The sequence below is a fragment of the Maylandia zebra genome, linkage group LG13, assembly GCF_041146795.1.
Source record: "Maylandia zebra isolate NMK-2024a linkage group LG13, Mzebra_GT3a, whole genome shotgun sequence".
Lineage (NCBI taxonomy): Eukaryota > Metazoa > Chordata > Actinopteri > Cichliformes > Cichlidae > Maylandia > Maylandia zebra.
In genome coordinates this window covers 13,616,519-13,636,299 of record NC_135179.1, presented here as the reverse complement: position 1 = coordinate 13,636,299, position 19,781 = coordinate 13,616,519, and the positions used below count along the sequence as shown (strand labels likewise).

Sequence of the window (19,781 nt, the reverse complement as noted above, 5' to 3'; positions counted from 1 at the left end):
AAGTAAAAACACAAAAAACAAACCATTTTTCACAGGATTCTCTGCAGTTGTGTGCAAAAATAAGCAAATCCCATGCTTTACACAATAACAAAGAGTTTTGCCCCACTCTTCTTTACAGTGCTTTTTCAGTTCACAGCTTGCAGATATTCTTTAACTCACAGCCTTCTTAAAAGGTCCTGCCACAGCATGTCAGACATTCTGATATAGATTTTTTGGTGTACTTGGAATAACTGCTCTGTTGCGCGACCCAATTTCAGCCAAGCTTTAGCCGTTAGACAGATGGCCTCACATTTGACCCTAGAATACTCTGCTGTACAGGGGAGTTCATGGTTGACTCGACTGCAATGTGCCCAGTTCCTGTAGCTGCAAAACCAGCCCAAATCGTCACCCCTCCACCACAATCTTTGACAGACGGTATGGCGTGTTTGTGTTGACCAGCCGGTTTTGATCAAACGTGGCGCTCTGCATTTTAGTTAGACATGTCCACTTTGGAGATCACGTCTCATCTGTCCAAAGAACATTCTTCCAGAAGTCTTGTTGTTTGTTCAGATGAAATGCTGCAAACCTAAGCTGCACTGCCATGTTTTCTTTAAAGAGAAAAGGCTTTCTCTTGGCAAGCCTCCCAAATAAGCCATACTTGTTCAGCGTTTTTCCTAATTGGACTGTCATGAACTTTAACATGCTAACTGAGGCACGTCGTCTCAGATGTAGCTCTTGGGTATTTTGCAATTTCTTTGAGCATTGTACAGGACATTGTCCCGTGAAAACTCTTCGCATGACTGCTAAGGCAACTGAAAAACAGCAAAATGTTCCCTGCTGTAAATTGTTATGCATGATAGCCATCTGATCATTCTTTGAAATTTAGCTCTTTTAATGGATTTCATCTTAGTCTTCCTATGAATGGCTCCTCTTTCTACTTGAGTCCTCCTGAAATTGCACCCAAAATGCTGTCTTGACTTTCCTTTGTAGTTGCCAATCCAGCCCTCCCTATTTCTCATGCAGGAAATGTGAGGAACACACACACACACACACACACACACACACACACACACACACACACACACACACACACACACACACACACACACACACACACACACACACACACACACACGCACGCTGGTGGCATCATTGGAACATCTGTGTTTAAACAAATATGGTAGTTACAAATTAAGGACACGGAGTCACATAAGATTTAGATCAGAGACAACCTGTGAAATTATACAGAGCAATTCATAGGTTATACTAATACTTCAATAATGTACATTTCATAGTGTTGGCATCCACAGTCTCAATGAACCAAGCAGCCAACTTGTTCAACTTGTTCAGCATGTGTTAATGTGTTGATGTTAAGCACCACTTGGATTTTGTGTGTGCCTTGGTGCTATTAGCTTATGTACAGAAACATTTGTGTATATTAAGTGCAGTCATTACAAAAAAAACCAAAAAAACAACTATTCTGTCTATGATAGCAAGTTATCAAATTACTGTTTAGTATTCAATCCATAATACAAAGACACTTAGCGAAGCCATGAATCCTCTCATGAGGAACCGCCAATAAATGTTTGACTGTGGCCTTTGATAACTTCTAAATAAACGCAAATCCATTCATCGATTTAACTTTTCAGGCAGGAATATTAAATAATGCATCTCATTTTGGATGCATACTCGTTGCAAGAGAACAATATTTTTGCCAAGAATACAAGACTATAACTAGCAATTTGCATTTTTTAAATATGAATATAAAACAGTGCATATTAAATAAAGTAAAGATGTGATGAATTGTTAGTCTTGAAAAGAAAAAAGATAAGCGAACAAGAGGCTAAAACAACATTTCATTTTAAGCAGTATCCAGGCCAGATTACAAAGTAATTGTTTCACAGAGCAGTAAAGCAAAGCTGGTGCTTTCTCAGAGAAAGCACCAGTGTTTTCTATATAACCAATGAAAATTATTGCTTTTTTTTTTTTTTTAAACTGTGCTGGCCATCTTAACAGTCTCATTCTTTGCAGTCTCTGCAAGCCATCACTTGGCCTTGTAAAGTATGTCATTTCCCCTCTTCTACAGGAATCTGCACACTGTGGCCAACATAAGACAACAATCCATAGAGCACCTTTAAGAATTGCCAAAACCACTAAGGGTCTCACGCCACCACACAACATAGCATACAGCTTTCATCTGGCATTCTTCCCAGTCCTGACTGACCCCTCAGACCTACCGCAAACTCAGGGGCAATGTTTCTGCATATGAACACATGTGCTGTACATAGGAACACACAAATGCACACAAGCATACAAATCCAAATAAAAGTGCACTGGCACTGATGAATAAATGAACGCAGAAATGCACATATGCAAAACGCAACTGTTGGCAAACTAAAATTAACTCCACGTTGTTAACTAAAGCTTGGTAGTGGGGTGGGGGAATGGTGGCTATGATTTGTTTGGCAGAGATTTATGAGAAACCTTCCTGGCACTATCCTAAGCCAGATGCCTGTTGAGGAAATACATCTCTGTATGTTTATATATAGGAAACATACAGTATGATTACGAACATACACAAGCAGCAGAAAAAAACTGCAAGAAACTCAGAGACTAATTTAAAGTACAGTTTCATTTGAGGGGAGCTTGTGGACTTGCTGATACAGTAGTGGGACACAGTCTCCCCTGCAGTGGAGAGCTAAACTAGCAGCCGTCCAGTTTGAGTGACCAAAAATCTCTCAGCACTCTCTTGCCCCTGTGGTGCCGAATGTAATGAAGCAGTTTATATGAGAAAAGTGAGGCATGCCGAAAGTGTTGGTGGGCCTTAACGCGTGGCTCAGGAAACCCTTTTTTTGGGGCGCGTGGTTCAACATGTAAATGGATTCACTAAAATATTACAGAACTGAAATGACTGAGAAGGAGTACAGAGGTCAGAGTTCAAGCATATTTTACAGGACACACAAGGGCTGTTTGGCCTTTCCATAATTTTGCCACAAAGTAAAAAGGTGACGTTACAGAGTTTAAATTATTAATACAGCTGGTGCAGTATTAGGAAATGCTTAAAACAGACTAATGAGTCAACAGCTAAATATTCACTGGTTCCTGGCTATAAAATGTAAGCATTTGCTGGTTTCATGCATTTCATGCTTTACAATGTCGTACTTTATCTCTTTAGTCTGTGGAAAGTTGTAATGTGCATTTTTTACTCCATAATTTTCTTATTAATTAGTAACAAAAAGCCTTGACCATCTGTTTCACACAACCCTCAAATGCCACAGACCATTCGTCACTTCTAAACCGTGAGATCCTTCTTACCTTGAGTGCGTTGGCATTATTCTGTGAGCCGCGAACAACACCTGTGGCTCTATAGAGACGTGTCGGGGGCTTGAAGGAGACTGTGAGGTTGTAGGTCTGCGAGATGTGCTGCACAGTGGGCGAGCTGGGGTCAGACTGCATGATTGCAGGGAGCTCGAAAGACAGCACAAGAGGTAGCAGCTCCTGTAACGTGACGGGACAGGTGGAAGGAGGAGGAGGACAGAGGAAGGGAAGGTATTAACAGTAAGCGACAACCATCGTCTTTGAACATGTGGAAGCATAGTGATGGCGGCTGAAATGCTGCAGAGTGTTGGAGCTTATTATTAAACTGTTATGGCTTCTGTAGGAAAAAATATAAAACATGTGGAACCAGATTTTTTTCCCCCCTCTTCAAAAACAATTATGACAGAAAGAACATAACAGCCGGTGTCAAAACATTAGTGACTTACACCGATTAAGTAAAAACGCATAAGGAAAAGGGGGATTTCTTCACATACTGAAGACTTATGTGAATTGACACACAGCCATAACAATCCTTCATTTAACAGAAGGTGGCAACACTTGGTATGTAAATCTGTCAGGCCAAATAAATAAATCTGGGGAAGGTAGTCAAAATGAAGTGGAGTAGCACCGGCAGCAAAAAGAAGGAAAAAAAAAAAAAAAAAAAAAAAAAAAAGAATAGAAAAAAAGACAACGTCTGCAAGCAGCAAAATGCTACAGGGTCAAAAAAAAAAAAAAACATAAAAAAAAAAGAAATAAAATTCTTCATCATTTTATCATTATGGCTACACGAAAACATCCAACTCTGGTTTAAAATTTAAAACATTAGTGGTCCATGGCCTGTTCACTCTCATACATTAATTCTCATACATCAAGTCACTGAATTAAACCACAGGACCAGCAACAGATAACAGTTCCTGTCATTTGTGTCACAGCCTTCATTCAAAGAGAATAGATGCTGACAACTTTACTTTATGCATACACATGCTTATATATACACACACACACAAGAGAGATAAATCACACAGGCACACCCTTATACAGAAAAACTGAAGGGAATGCACATATACACACTCATAAAGACAATGAACACACACACGCACACACTTATCCAAACACTGACTCTTGGGCAGAGCGCCACTATGGTTTTGGCTGCCAGTGAAGGGCAAGCAGCATGAATTGCTCTGACCAAAGAAATGCATCCCTGATCAGTCCCATATGCGCTTGGCCTTACATTTATATCACGTTTCAGCACTCGCTCTCCGAGGGTTCGAGAAATTTAGGTCAGCACTGAGGGAAATGCAAGGGAGGACAAGCAGACCAGCAGGAGTCGAGAACTGAATGAAGAATAGGCTGATTTTCACGGCGGAGCTGAGTTCAGCTTTTTTCAAAAAGGACAGCTTGGCAAATATGGGTTTCACATGTATTCAAACAGAAAGTGCTGTTCAAAGGCCTCACTTGTCCTGACATAAGGGTGAGGGATGAAGAAAAATGAAAATATCTTTGAGGTAACGCAACTAGCTAGACCTTTCATCACCTACCTGCCAGCTCCATCTCCGAAAGCCACATTAAATCCCCCAAGAATCCATCACCTCAACAACTGGCTTGTTACAGAGTCAAACAGATCTCCACCCAAGAAGGCATCAGAAGTACGGCAGACCTTGTAGGTCCACTGCGGTGTGTCTGAATGATTAAGGGACATGATTCTCCCTTAGCTGCATTGCTAATGCAGGAACAAACCAGCCACTTCTGGTTTTAGAAGACGACTGGGGAGGATGTGGTCTAATGCCCACCCAGAAGATAGTACTCTGTCTAACTAGCAACCATAACTGTAGGAGTTATGTAGGAGGACAAGAAACTGAGGTAAACTCTCTAACCTCATGCATTTTACTGTGGAATTTTTCAATTTCAACACAACTTAAAAAAGAAAAAGATTCGAAATAACCGTCGAGTCCACTTTTTTCCCCCTCCCTCAAGATCGATGCCACTCGGCATGCACTGGATGATGAGGGTGAGCCCAGAAATGCATCTTAGGTTATCTTAACAATTAACTTTTAAGAAATTAGACAAGCTCTGGCACTTAGTGGGCTTTAGAAAACGTGGAGGACAGTTTTCCTTTATATTTTAACAGATCCAGGGTGATGAATTATCTGCTGACTTCACACCAAATGTAGGGAAAGAAAAAAAAAGAAGAAAAAGATTAGCCCTTCAATAATCAGTCTGAGTGTGTTTACACACCTGGCTTGTTTTGTCTGGACATTCTGACTTTTGAGTTTAATCCAAGCCAGAATTACTGATGTGAAACTGAAAAGATAAACACTGGTGCAACAAAAATACTTGATACCAGAAAAACTTAATCATGGTTCGTTTTTCCCCCCTTTTCCCCCTCTCTACTGTGATTTTTTTTTTTTAAAATATTGATCCAACTTTCTGACCAAGTGAAAGAAGTATGGCAGACTGTCAGAGCTGGAAATGGAAAAATGAACCACAGGAGCACCGGGGAGGAGATTATGAAAATATAAACAATATAAAAAGTCAAATGGCTAAAACTAAATTAAAATGTAGACACTTCGAGATATTTTCAGAGGGGATAAGAGGCGGGACAGGGCGAGGTGTTGAGAGGGGAAAAACTCCACCTCAAGATAAAGTTACTACAGTAGCAGTTTAACACATTATAAAAGATGTCAACAAAACTAAATCAAGCCATTGATTTGTCTCCAGGCAAACAGGGATACAGCTTCTGATGGCACGTCCAAGGCTTTGTATAAATATTCTGTTTGGTGAGATGGAATCCAAGTCGGTGATGACTACAGGACGCAGGTATACCACGTAAACATCTAAAGTATGTTGACATTTTCAGTGTGAAGCTAACGCTGACCAGATGAAATGTATACAATGTTAGGCGATCTGTACTGTGCCCGTCTGTTTGAGTAGCGTGACTGCTCTGCCACGGTGCAGTCAAGCGAACCGTGCCCTAATCTGCTTTAAGAAGTGGGCGCATGTAGCCTGATCGCTAATCATGCCCGAGCACAAACTATAACACTCCTTCATCGACAGCTGCCTTAAACTGGATGTCAAATTTATAACACTGTTGACAGCACATACAATATGTTTGGCTATTCCAGGACTAGGTAAGTATCAAGGTTTCCACTGAAAGACACCAAGCTGACAGACAGGAGAGGAAACTCTTATTATTCAGCTCACTTGTCCGCTGACTGAGTCTTCTCTCGAGGACACAAAACTCTTTGTGGTTCTTTGTACAACACTGGTATGGTTCGGTTTGATTATTCTTTTCCCCTCATCCATAGCAAAGAAAGCAGATGATCTGGGATTTGATTTGTTGCTTATGAAAACACCCATTAAACATGGAGAGATATGGGTACATGCATGCAGACATTTGCCAGTACGCACTGCAACAACATCCAGCGTGACCTTGTCTTCCTGTCTTTTCCCTCCAGCACACACTCACTCTGTCTTTCTCAAAAGCACACATCGCCATGTTAGTTTTGGTCAGTTCATAGCAGAGGAATGTGCTCACTTTAGACAACTGCTGTGGTGTTGAAATACAGTAAAAGTCTAAAGATGTAGTAGGTCACACAAGCACACGAGGTCTTTTTGCTCTCAGAGATGAAGCTGAAGGTTGGGCTTCCCGTCAGAATGAAACTGAAGATGGAAAAAATGCTAGAAAATGGGTTTGAGATAGACTTGCCAGAGGGAGCGTTGCTCATGCTTTTATTTTACAATTGTTCTTGGGAAGTGGACTGGGAATAAGTAGGGAATGGTGCTTGTGGCTTAGACGAAGTGTTGAAACTATGCCTGGGCCACATATTTACCTACTGTAAAGGTTGGAGCTTTTCCACTGAAGGATTAGGTGCGCGACTTGACTCGACTGTCCTAATTTTGACATTTTCTTGAGCATGGTCATGATTTACACATTTTCAAATGTCCTTTAGAATATTCTTTAAAAATCTAGTTTATGTGACTATTTCTTGTCTTAAACTTTTGTCCTTAATTATTTTAACTTCATGTCAAGTAATTATCGAATAGTACTGGACATGCTGGTGCTGGTAAGCACAGTATTTCAGATGACACAAGCTGGAGAGACCAAGTTGACCAGAGGATCAAGACATGGACACTTGGATACTGCAGTCCAGCTGAAATTTTGCCTGGTCAAATGTACTCCGGTGGAGCAGCCAAAGGCAAAGGAAAACAGGAAACGGCATAGGTGGAGGTAAATTTAGGGCAATACTCTTATTATTTGTTATACATCGTTTCAAACACACACTCGTACTTGCAGTTGCTGTTACTTAGTACGGCTGAGCAAAATCCTTCATTCTCACCATTGTTTTTTACATCATGAGAAATCAACATTTCCCAATCAACAACTCAATCCTACAGTCAAGTGGGATGGATTAGGCAGCCTTGTGATTTTCTGTTAAAAACAGTCCAATCTGGCTGAACTCTGCACTACAAAATAACACTGAAATCTATTCTTAAAGAAATTGGTCAGCACTAAAATCAGCGGCAACTTTCAGAAATGTAAACTGAGCACAGTCGGTCTGCTCCACGGAGGTTAAAAGTGCAAATTTAACAGTCTGCAGGGAATGTGCCTTTGATACTCAAAATTATGGGTGGAGTATCCCTCAAAGACAAACGTGGCTGAATTCCAACTTACCCTTATTTTTACTCGAGCTGCCTCCACCCCGCCTGGCTGCCCTGCGATGGACACCTGTTCATAATAAAAAGTAAATGATGTAAATCAGTCATCCAGTTCCCCCGCACTCCAAGATAAATACAAGACTAAGGTACTTTGCATACGGTTTCATGTAATTGTGACATCTTTGCAGGCAATGTTTTGAACCGTGTCATGAATCTGCTCGACTCAATGATGCAATTCACTGTGAATGTAAAAACAACCGTGCAAATTTAACCAAGTAATTTTTAAGCATAACCACCAAAAAGAGAGGCCAGATTAACTAAATTTAAAGACTAATGAAAAGGGTGATAAATGATCTCATTAGCTTTTTCTGTTCTGATCCTCGTTCCTCACTCTAAAGACGATTCAGCAGCGCTATCCATGAAAGACCTTAAGCACGGTACACAGCTACAGTGCCAAAACAAATATAAAGTTTAAGTGTTGCTGTCAAAAGAAAAAATTAAATCAACACAAAGCAGGTCACTCTAATTCACCTCTGCTACATGAAGAAAATCTTCAAATATACACTTGCACTGTAGATTTTAACATAAAAAAGCTTTGCTTAAGTGTGATTCAACAATATCCTGAAGCTCATCAGCTTTACTGAGAATCAAAAGTAGCCCCTTCATTGAGTTTTACAGTAATGTACCATGTGCTCATCAATAAAACTGTACTGTCAATATGCCTGCCCTCTCAAAGGCTCTGATGCAGACTGAAAGCTTTTGATACTGGAGAACAGACACAGCTTAAAGGGCCTAAAAGGAGAGTGTTGCTGCTTATCAGCCCATACTTGCATCATCAGACTGGAGGGGATTGAGCAATGCACAAAATACAGAGTTCTGAGGGGAGTAGCTTAACCATCTACATCTGGAATAAGTGCAAACTGTTTTATGCAAAGCCCACAGAGAAACCGTAAGAGTAAGGTGAGTAGACCTTTGAAAATAAAGAACTTGTCAGTTCTTTCATACACAGGTGTAGAGCAGATATCTAATGCTTGGACCTCTCCTCAACTCCTCTTACTATACTTTAATGGTAATTACAGCAGGATCCTAGTGCTATTCTAGTGAGGCCAGCCAAAACATACTAGCTTCCTCTGAGCTGGCCAATCAAAACACCCGAGTGAACCAACTCTCTGCAACCTGTCCAGACTGAGACCCCGTGACAGCTAGTAAATGGATTGGAGGGCTGCATACACAGATCAAAGAGTTATTTAGAACCTGAAACCTAAGAAAATCTGTTTTTAAGGGATGATGGTAGGAAACACTCTGGGCAGCAGAATGCAAAGCAGTGATCCAAGACATTAAAGAAAAGGTTCAAACCTGGTTGCTTTTCTCTGCCTGGTTGTTCCTGTTAGAGTCTGGGAAATGGATGTGACACCCCGTCTCCTCCATCACCCTCTTGATGTTGTTGCCTCCTTTGCCAATAACGTGTGAATGCTCTGTGTGGGAAACATCCATCTTCAGAGTCACCCTGTTACTCTAATGAGAAGAAAGAGTGATAGTGGTTGAGAAGATGACTGATAACCCTTGAAAAATATCAGTGAGGTGAGAAAAGTACAGAACATTGTACATAAACTAAAGGAAAAAAGCAAAACAAAACTGCATTTACAGCTTTGAACTAATGAAGATATTTCTAGTAAATACACCCATCCGGCCCATGGGTAAAGCAACCATCTGGTACATACTGTGGAGTTTATAGTCTCCCCGAGCTACAACTGTGTGTTCAACAAAAAACAAACAAGCTAATAGACCTCTCGCTTTTTTGGTGATGTTTTAATTTCTTTTAGTTGTATTTATAGATTGCCAATTACCAGCAATATTCGAGGCATTTTAAGACACTGTAAAGTAAATACCTTACAATATTAAACAACAAAGAGGTCCAAGATTCCCTGATTCCCCTGCTATTTCTCTGATTGTAAATCCTGGTTCACTGAAAGGCCTGTTGAACATGTGTCCCCCTTTACGCCATCTAAACAGTCACAAAGTATTTACTTTTACAATTTTCCACTCTTTAAAAAACACACTCACATGCTGCACTCATTTAGAACAGAATCAAAGCAACAAAATATGCTGTTTATTAAAAAAAATGAATAAAGCAAATAAAAATTCTGAAATAATTCTGTGTATTCCAGGGGGGGGGGGGGGGGGGGGGGGGGGGAGGCCTTTTCGTGACAAAACCATATAAAATGCTATAAACAATGCCAGTTGGGTGCAGCTCTTCCGTGTGGGTTGCTGTACAAAGTGCACAAGCGACCTCTTGCCCCTAGGGTGTGCTAGAGCCCAGTCACCCAACTATGTGAATTCTTTTGCTGTCATGGCAACGGAGCCTGCATGCACACACTGCAAAACTGAGAAACTCAAGACTTGAGTGTTGGGATTGATTAGTGGAAAGTTGATTGCTGTCAGTGGGAGAGTTCAGGTGAAATAAACCTGAGTGAAAAACACCTTCAGCAGGAAACAGAAGACTGAGAGCTGCCCGTTTACACACAAAGGACGTTTTTTAATCACTGTGACGAAGGTGTTTTCTTTACCTTTGTATCGAGGACAGACATTATTCGGTCTTTGGCTTCCCTTACATTCTCCCTCTTCCCGCACACCTTGATGTGTGGATCTGGCAAGGAAAGAAGAGACGGGCAGACGTTAAAAACGAGGCGGACGGCATGTGTTTAACGTCTGTAGAAGTATGCTATGTGCGTGCGTGACTTGGTGCTGACAATGAGCAGAGGCAGAATGCGACAAGTTCAATCCAAATATGACACAAAAAGTCTCCACTTGTCAACAAATTACAGTGCGTCAGACAAAAGCTGTGTGACAGTAATTACTGCTTTTATATCTGCCGAGTCTCATTTTTATTGGCAAGCAAATGCCATGTGGTGATTGGGGAAGAGGAGCACCTCTGGAATTACATTCAGGCAATCTCAAAAAACTGTGAGCTGTTAAAAACAAAAAAAACAAATCTTGAGCTGCAATTTTGCCTAAATAGAAGACAGACACCCTCACCTTCTCTTTTCTGAACCTCATTCTGTCAACCTCCTTCAGCTTCTTTCTCAAATACTGCTAAAGATCACTGACTGTATTCTGGTGTTTATTAGCAGTCACTCCAAGACCCAGTAGTGTTTACCCAAATGCAAACTAGTGATAAACGCACCACTTTGAAGCATTTAAAATTTCTGAGTAAATACACTCAGCAACCACAAAAGGATCGCGCAAGAAATATCCAAGCAGTGAATAAACTGTGCCTCCTCAGCTTCTCAGCACAAACACTGCATAGCTAAACTTTTCACAGCTAATGGTTTTGTCTGCGCAGCATTGGGTAAGAATACATCTGGCACTGCTGCATGCAGGACCCCTGGAGAATGCAAACGCAAAAACACAAATATGTGCGTGTGTGTTCACGTGCACACATTCATGTACTACACGTCCACGGTCCATCGCCCACGTGTTAACTGTACCGAGCAGCAGGAAGTCCACAAAGCCCCCTTCCAGGAACACTCCTAACCATGCACACACAAACACAGGATCACAGATGTACAGCGTAGTCCTCAGACAGGACTTGTTGAAGCAGATTTATTGTTACAAAGTCACCGGGACCTTAGAGAAACTCGTACTAGCGTGTTTAGTCTTCCAAGGAGCTTAGGAGTGAAAAGTCCTGCATGGGTCAGATATGAGAAGCATAGAAAAGAAAACAGTCAGGGTAGTTTCTTTTTTGTATTTACAAAGGAAGCAAATGTTATTAGTTTGATATGCATCAACAAACAAGCACAGATCTTGTTGAGAGCGCCAAAAGGGTCGGACAACCTCAAGACTCCAAAAGATGCTGCATCACAGGAGGGAGGAACAACAGCTCACAGATTGTTTGCGGGTTAAGAACTCACAAAAAAAAAAAAAGCTGAAGTCAGACAGGAAAACAAAACAGAGAAAAAAAAAAAAAAAAAAAACAAGCACAAAGAGTGGTCAGAGATCTATCACAACCTCAGCACTGTTCCAGGGAATTTTCCCATCATTCTGCTGTCGTGAACAACAGAAATCACTCAACTTCCTCCTGTAACCGTTAGAGGGAGTATGGCCCTTTCAGTGTCCCCACTCCAACCTGCACAGCACATCTGGCAAACATTAGCCAGCCTAAATGAGTGCCGCAGTCGTGATGCAGAACACCCCCGCATTTTTGAAGTGGTGTGTGCTCTGTGCTTTTTCTCCACCCCCCATTTTGTATTTGATGAATGATTGTTGAATATATATGTATAAAAAAACCAAAACACCTTAAGTCCTAATTTGGCACGCACAACACCTATGAAAACAAACAAAAACAAGAGTAGACCTGTAGCTGCGAAAGGTGAATGTTTTCAGTCACACAGATTTTTATTGTTCCACTTGACAGAGAAGAAACCTTTTGACCCAGAGCTCTGGCCTGGCAAAGCTGAAGCATTTTTCCAGCGAAGGACTGCATTAGAAAATACCACACAAATGAAGAGAATTAAAATCCTGTTGACTTAGCGTTCCTCATTCAAAACATCTGCGGAAACAGTGAAACACAACTGGCAACTGGAAGTAGCTTTAAAACAATTATCCGTAATGGAAAAAAAAACAAAAAAATGATACTTTCTGAGACGCCAATAAACCAACACTGACCACTCCGGTGTCCTTAAATTGCTACACGTACGTGTCTTGTGCATGAGCGATATGGCTCCTCATTATGATAAACTGCAGGCTAGGTGCTGATGACGGCTTGTCCCAGAGGCTACCAACTTGCCTTATCGCACCTATGCAGGCGGTAGAGATGGCTAGTTGCAGGTGATGAATGAAACAGCAGAGCTGGCATTTTGATGAAGTGCGGCTCGCCATACGCAGAGGTTACAAAACATACAGATCCCCTCACATCTGCTGCTATCCCACCGAGTGTAATCAATTCCAGACTGCACATGAAAATTCCAGGGAAACAAGGAAAGCTAATGCTATTAAAGAGTGTGATTTTAGATAAAAATAACGGAACATAATCTGCTCCGTCATCTTCTGTCAAGAGCAGAGCAGGTGAGTTTTGTGTTGGACTAATTTTGTGTTCAATAAAAGGTGGATAAAATCTGTATTTCTTCGTTTCCTGAAGTTTACAGAATGGCTGATGTGGTAAGTGAAATGAACTCTATTTTGCTGTGTTGTCCCTTCCTCTTCCCTCAATTCCAGGATCCAGGTGGTTAAAGCAGATGGGCAGTTTCAACCCCCCCCCAAAAAATGCATAAGATAACCAAGTGATTATATAACACTCTTACCCTCTGCTGCTTTCGGTTTACGCAACACCGGGGGAAAATCTAACATCATGCGTCAAAAACGTACATTTTTTTTTGTACACATCATCATTCCCAGGTGCCGTCAAAGGCAGGTTTTCTGAATGAACTAATACTTGGGGTGAATGGATAGTTGTGTGCGAATGAACTGCGTAGAACCTACAGCTGATTAAACAGCCAGAGGAAAAAGTGTTTAATATTCTGATGTGTTTGCGTCAACTTTTTATCCATAAAGAATGAGTGAGGAAGTTACATAATGTCACTGGATTGCACATCTGGCTTGAAGATGCGCATTGTTTTCCTCAGGAGAACTGCTAAAGTGGGCATCGCTACACCAACTCCTCACCCTCCCCTCTCCTCAATCCTGGCCTCACTCCCTCCCGGAAGAGCTTTAAATAACCGTGATAATGTTTTATTGGTAACAGAGCACTGGAACAACTTGGGCAATAAATGCGTGGGCAACCAACTCCCACCCCTCCACCTCTGCAGCAAAAATCTGAAAAAAATTCCTCCATGAAGATGAGGTTACTGCCTTGCGAGGGACAGAAAACATGCAATGCTTTCATCTTTTCAATTAAATTTTTAATAACCAATGCTAGTGCAATCTTGAAATACTCCCCTTTTTGTCCATCCGACCCCACCGAGTTTGCAAAGAACATTTTTCTGGTTACAACAAACTGACTCATAACCATTAACCTTTTTTTATTAGTTTTTTCAGATGGAAAACCAAAACAAAGTTAACATATAGAGCTCATCATATCCATACATCCTATAGGCTCAACATTAAACCCCCCAAAAGTAAGTTACACACAAGCAACAGTATAGGAAGAGTTTGGTATAAAAAGCGGGGAAACCTCACCTTTTTTTGACTTTGCTCCAATTTTCAGTTTAGAAGGCCAGGCAATCTGCGTTTGGGTCTCATCCATGATCTGAAACAGAATGAAGGAGAGCTGGCATTAGATTTTCACAGATATCAGTACTGGTTGTGTATTAGCAGACAAAAAAACCTACTAAATTAGAACTTTGAGACTTCTGTCTTGGCAGTAATTACAATAGTTTTACAGCAACATACTGAACTAAACTTCTAAGTTTGTAAATGTGTTTTTCAGATTTATTTCTAATTATACTATTATATAGATCACTGTGAGACACTATGTGGATTTTTGGAGATTTTAATTAGATCAGCTGTATTAGCAAGCACTAATTTGGGTGACTTTGAAAACACGAGGAGTTGTGACTGCGTTCAATTAAAAACTGCTCAGATTCTGATCAACACACACACCCACACACACACACACACACACAGGATTAAACTTATAGGTCACTTAGCTTTGCAATGCATAACATGCCTAGCAATCCTTTGGTCATGGCATTCAAATGAATGCTACTTTGACATGCACCTAGCAGACAAATAGACAAAGCAGGCTAATGCATCCTACGACTCCATAGAAACATGCCAATAAAGCATAAAAATCCTCTGCTAATGTTGTGGTGGCAGACAGCACTAGGATACCCTCAAAAGTCCCTGATTATATCCATGCATCAATGGATGAAGGCTGTTTTGGCAGCAAGCGTGGAAAATAGGCAATATCAATGTATGATGATCGAGATATATATATATATATATATATATATATATATATATATATATATATATATATATATATATATATATATATATCCTATCACACTTGGGGCTATGTACCCAATCTCGGGTGGGGGTGATGATATCTCCCCCCTGACCTGGCGTCCTGACTCCTCCTTGCCGTAGCATTTGTGTTGTACCTCGTCAATCTCTAGCTGTGAGAGCAGTCCCTTCTTTTGAATGTTGGAACACTGAGCTACTAGTTGTTTCGCCGTCATTGTGGATGTTGGGTATCGAAGAATCCATAGGTCCCTCATCCTATTCATGTAGCCCCATGTACCTACAACCACGATTACCGACACTAACAAGCTGATCTACAATACGGCAGCAGTGATCAGTGAGATGCTTGGCTACAAGTTGAACAGCGACAAGGGGCAGTACCCTCCATGGAGAAGGAGGCTAGAGGGCAAGATCAAAGTAGCACGGAGGGAGGTTAGCCAACTAACGGAGTTGCAGAAAGGTGCGACAAATAAGGTGCCTAAGAAATACAGCAAGCTGTCCATACCTGAGGCCTTGGAAACTGCCAAGCAAAGACTCACAGCCTTGGCCAGCCGCTTGAGGAGGTACACCAGAGAGATAGAAGGCAGGAGAATAAACCAGCTGTTCTCCACAGAACCAGCAAAGGTGTACTCTCAGTGGCAAGGGAACAATAAGAGAACAGCACCACCAAGGCTGGAGACGGAGCAATACTGGAAGAGCATATGGGAGAAGGATGCAACCCATAACGGCAATGCTCAGTGGCTAGTGGATCTGAGGGCAGACCACAGCGACCTCCCTGAACAGGGTCCAGTAACCATCACAGTGGCAGATATCCAAGAAAGGGTCTCCAGTATGAAGAGTTGGACAGCACCAGGGCCCGACATGGTTCACGCCTACTGGCTGAAGAAGCTGACTGCACTCCACGAGCGTCTGGCAGCACAAATGAACCAGCTGCTAGTTAACGAAAGACACCCGGAATGGCTAACTGAAGGCCGGACGGTCCTGACCCCAAGAAGGGACCGGTCCCCTCCAACTACCGACCAATAACCTGCCTCAGTACTACATGGAAGCTCCTGTCAGGCATCATATCGGCTAAGATGAACAGGCACATGGGTCAATACATGAGCGGGACACAGAAAGGAATTGGCAAGAATACCAGAGGTGCAAAACACCAGCTACTGGTAGACAGAACAATCAGCCGAGACTGCAAGACCAGACTGACCAACCTGTGCACTGCCTGGATTGATTACAAGAAGGCCTATGACTCAATGCCCCACAGCTGGATACTGGAATACCTAGAATTGTACAAGATCAATGGGACCCTAAGAGCCTTCATCAGGAACTCAATGGGGATGTGGCGTACAACACTAGAGGCCAACTCCAAGCCCATAGCACAAGTTACCATCAAGTGCGGGATCTACCAAGGAGATGCTCTGTCCCCACTGCTGTTCTGCATAGGCCTGAACCCCCTCAGTGAGATCATTAACAAGACTGGCTACGGATACCGACTACGGAACGGAGCAGTTGTCAGCCACCTCCTGTACATGGATGACATCAAGCTGTATGCCAAGAGTGAACGAGACATCGATTCACTGATCCACACTACCAGGCTATACAGCAATGACATTGGAATGTCGTTCGGACTGGAGAAGTGTAGTCGGATGGTAACAAAGAGAGGGAAGGTAGTCAGAACTGAGGGGATTGAACTACCAGAAGGCAACATTGCAGACATAGAGGACAGTTACAAGTACCTGGGGATCCCGCAGGCAAATGGGAACCATGAAGAGGCCGCTAGAAAGGCTGCAACCACCAAGTACCTGCAGAGGGTCAGGCAAGTCCTGAGGAGTCAGCTGAATGGTAAGAACAAGATCCGGGCCATCAACACATACGCCCTGCCCGTGATCAGGTACCCTGCTGGGGTAATAAGCTGGCCAAAGGAGGAGATAGAAGCCACTGACATAAAGACAAGAAAGCTCCTGACCATGCATGGAGGGTTTCACCCCAAGTCCAGCACCCTGAGGCTGTACGCTAAGCGGAAGGAAGGGGGCCGGGGACTGGTGAGTGTCAGCACCACAGTCCAGGATGAGACAAGGAACATCCAAGAATACATTGGGAAGATGGCCCCAACTGACCGAGTGCTCAGTGAATACCTCAGGCAGCAGAAACCCAAGAAAGAGGAGGGAGACGAGGAACCATCATGGAAGGACAGGCCCCTGCACGGTATGTACCACCGGCAGATAGAGGAGGTGGCTGATATCCAGAAATCCTACCAGTGGCTGGACAAAGCTGGACTGAAAGACAGCACAGAGGCACTAATCATGGCAGCACAAGAACAAGCTCTGAGTACAAGATCCATAGAGGCTGGGGTCTATCACACCAGGCAAGACCCCAGGTGCAGGCTGTGTAAAGATGCCCCAGAAACAATCCAGCACATAACAGCAGGGTGCAAGATGCTAGCAGGCAAGGCATACATGGAACGCCATAACCAAGTGGCCGGCATAGTGTACAGGAACATCTGTGCCGAGTATAACCTAGAAGTCCCGAGGTCAAAATGGGAGATGCCCCCAAGGGTGGTGGAGAATGACCGAGCTAAGATCCTGTGGGACTTCCAGATACAGACGGACAAAATGGTGGTGGCTAACCAACCGGACATAGTGGTGGTAGACAAACAGAAGAAGACGGCCGTAGTGATCGATGTAGCGGTTCCGAATGACAGCAATATCAGGAAGAAGGAACACGAGAAGCTGGAGAAATACCAAGGGCTCAGAGAAGAGCTCGAGAGGATGTGGAGGGTGAAGGTAACGGTGGTCCCCGTGGTAATCGGAGCACTAGGTGCGGTGACTCCCAAGCTAGGCGAGTGGCTCCAGCAGATCCCGGGAACAACATCGGAGATCTCTGTCCAGAAGAGCGCAGTCCTGGGAACAGCTAAGATACTGCGCAGGACCCTCAAGCTCCCAGGCCTCTGGTAGAGGACCCGAGCTTGAAGGATAAACCGCCCGCAGGGGCGTGCTGGGTGTTTTTTTATTTATTTATTTCTATCTATCTATCTATCTATCTATCTATCTATCTATCTATCTATCTATCTCTGGAGAAGGGGGGACAGCAGGTAGCAAAAGAAAGTACAATGAGCTGTCAAGAGGCTGCCAGCATTCACTCCTATTTTTTTTTCTCCACCAGGAGGAAGTTACCTTGCTTGGCCTCCTGCCTACAAATCTATAACAGCTGCCTTTTGAACTGCCAGTCGTGAGAAGTACTTGATATTAATGGAGGGGAAAAAAAAAGAAAAAAAAGAAAGAAAATCAGATGTGTCTCCTAATGGCTTTGTCCTCAATGTGCTCCATCCTTGTTTTCAGAAATGTCCTGTGGTCTTATGTTTGTTTTAATACTTTCCAGGGGTTTGTGTTTTCGGGATGGAGAAGATATGAAATTCCCTGTTTCAGCTACGTGATCAAGCACCAGAGGCCCGCTTCAACACATTACATGAGCAGAGGCTGCCACTTAATATTCCTTAGTGGTCCAGTGCATTAAGCCATAAGCCACATATTGTAATTCAAATGGGAGAAAGGGTGCATTAAGAGCCATCAGTGCTCCCTAGTCAAATTAGATGTTACGCTTATTAGTACTGCTACAACTATTCACAGCTTTCATTGTCCCCTCAAAGATTATTAAATTATATCTGCCAGTTCTTTTTTTTTTTTAAAAGACAAAAGTACAGCTTGTATTGCTAACTGAGGCACAAATCAGAAAGGGAAGCTCATAAACTCCTGTCTGCTTTTCTACATGTTGAAGGGTTTTTCTTGAAATCATCAACAACATAGTTTGACAGCTTATCCACAGCCAGTCACACACACCTGTAAAACAGAGCCAGCTTCCACAGGCCTGATGTGTGTTTCACTTTACGCTACAGCTGAGCTGTATATTCTAAGCCGATGAGGGTTGACGGCCCCTTTCAGGCCTCACTGATTTCCTACACCTTCACACATAAAAATGTAAAAACCTAGTACCCTGAAGTCAGAATTTTAACTTTTATTAAGCAATGGCATCTATGGGTTTATTTTATAGGCTCCTTTTAAAGGTAAGTAAATTTCCTCTCACAAGTGTCTGCATTCCTCCAGAAAAACAAAACAAACTCAATAAAAACTTACTGATGTATTGTTATATTCTTCCCTCCCTCTTAAACTCTTGACCCAAGTTGCATATCTTTTTAGAATTATCATCATCTAAGGGTAAAAAAATTAAGCTTTCAGTCCTCCTTGTGATTTATCCGTCTCGTGGTTCTGCGATTACTTGCAGTGTCTACTGAGTGAAATGTACATGTTGTGCAATGAAAATAAAGGCAAATTCTTCTCAGATAATCTTGCTCAACTATTTCTGTAAGGAATTTATTCTGGTATCATTAAAGGGACTAAGCTGGAAACAGATCCGGCCTTTAGCGTGCTGCTAATGATCACCCATTACTGTCTTACTGGAGACCTCCCCATTCCTCTTTGATGCAGGATTTTTTACAAGTGCTGCAACAACATTATCCATGTATTCACTCAAAATGGTTTTACACAGATTGTAAGTCAAGCCTGAAACCAAAATCTGACAAGTTTTATGTTAGTGAGTTTCAAACTAGCCTCGGGCACAAGCAGCTAATCTACAACATGACACCCACCCACTGACGTCTGGTATATGTGAGAAAGGACAATAAATCACAAACACCCCTGTAGCTGAATGCAAACTTTTCTTCGCAGTCTGAATCACATGCTCACACCAGCTGGATGCATCACAAGCAGCATTAAAGGACATTCTGTTCCCGGCGATAAAGACAAATTCTCCCTTAACTTTTTCCTTTAATTTTAAAAGTTTTTTTTGTAACTTCTGCTCTTACAAATCACTCTCCTGTG

The 19,781-nt window shown here is 42.3% G+C and overlaps 1 protein-coding gene across 1 annotated transcript in view; it reads right to left on the bottom strand.

Annotated features, from left to right (window-relative positions):
- Positions 1-19,781, bottom strand: part of bicc1a (BicC family RNA binding protein 1a) — a 60,521-nt gene that overhangs the window by 17,543 nt on the left and 23,197 nt on the right. The window contains exons 3-7 of the mRNA XM_004551480.5: positions 14,128-14,197; positions 10,521-10,600; positions 9,310-9,468; positions 7,970-8,023; positions 3,295-3,477 (exon numbers count right to left, since the gene is read on the bottom strand). Of these exons, the coding sequence (XP_004551537.1) occupies positions 3,295-3,477; positions 7,970-8,023; positions 9,310-9,468; positions 10,521-10,600; positions 14,128-14,197 (546 nt within the window). The remainder of the gene's footprint in view (positions 1-3,294; positions 3,478-7,969; positions 8,024-9,309; positions 9,469-10,520; positions 10,601-14,127; positions 14,198-19,781) is intronic.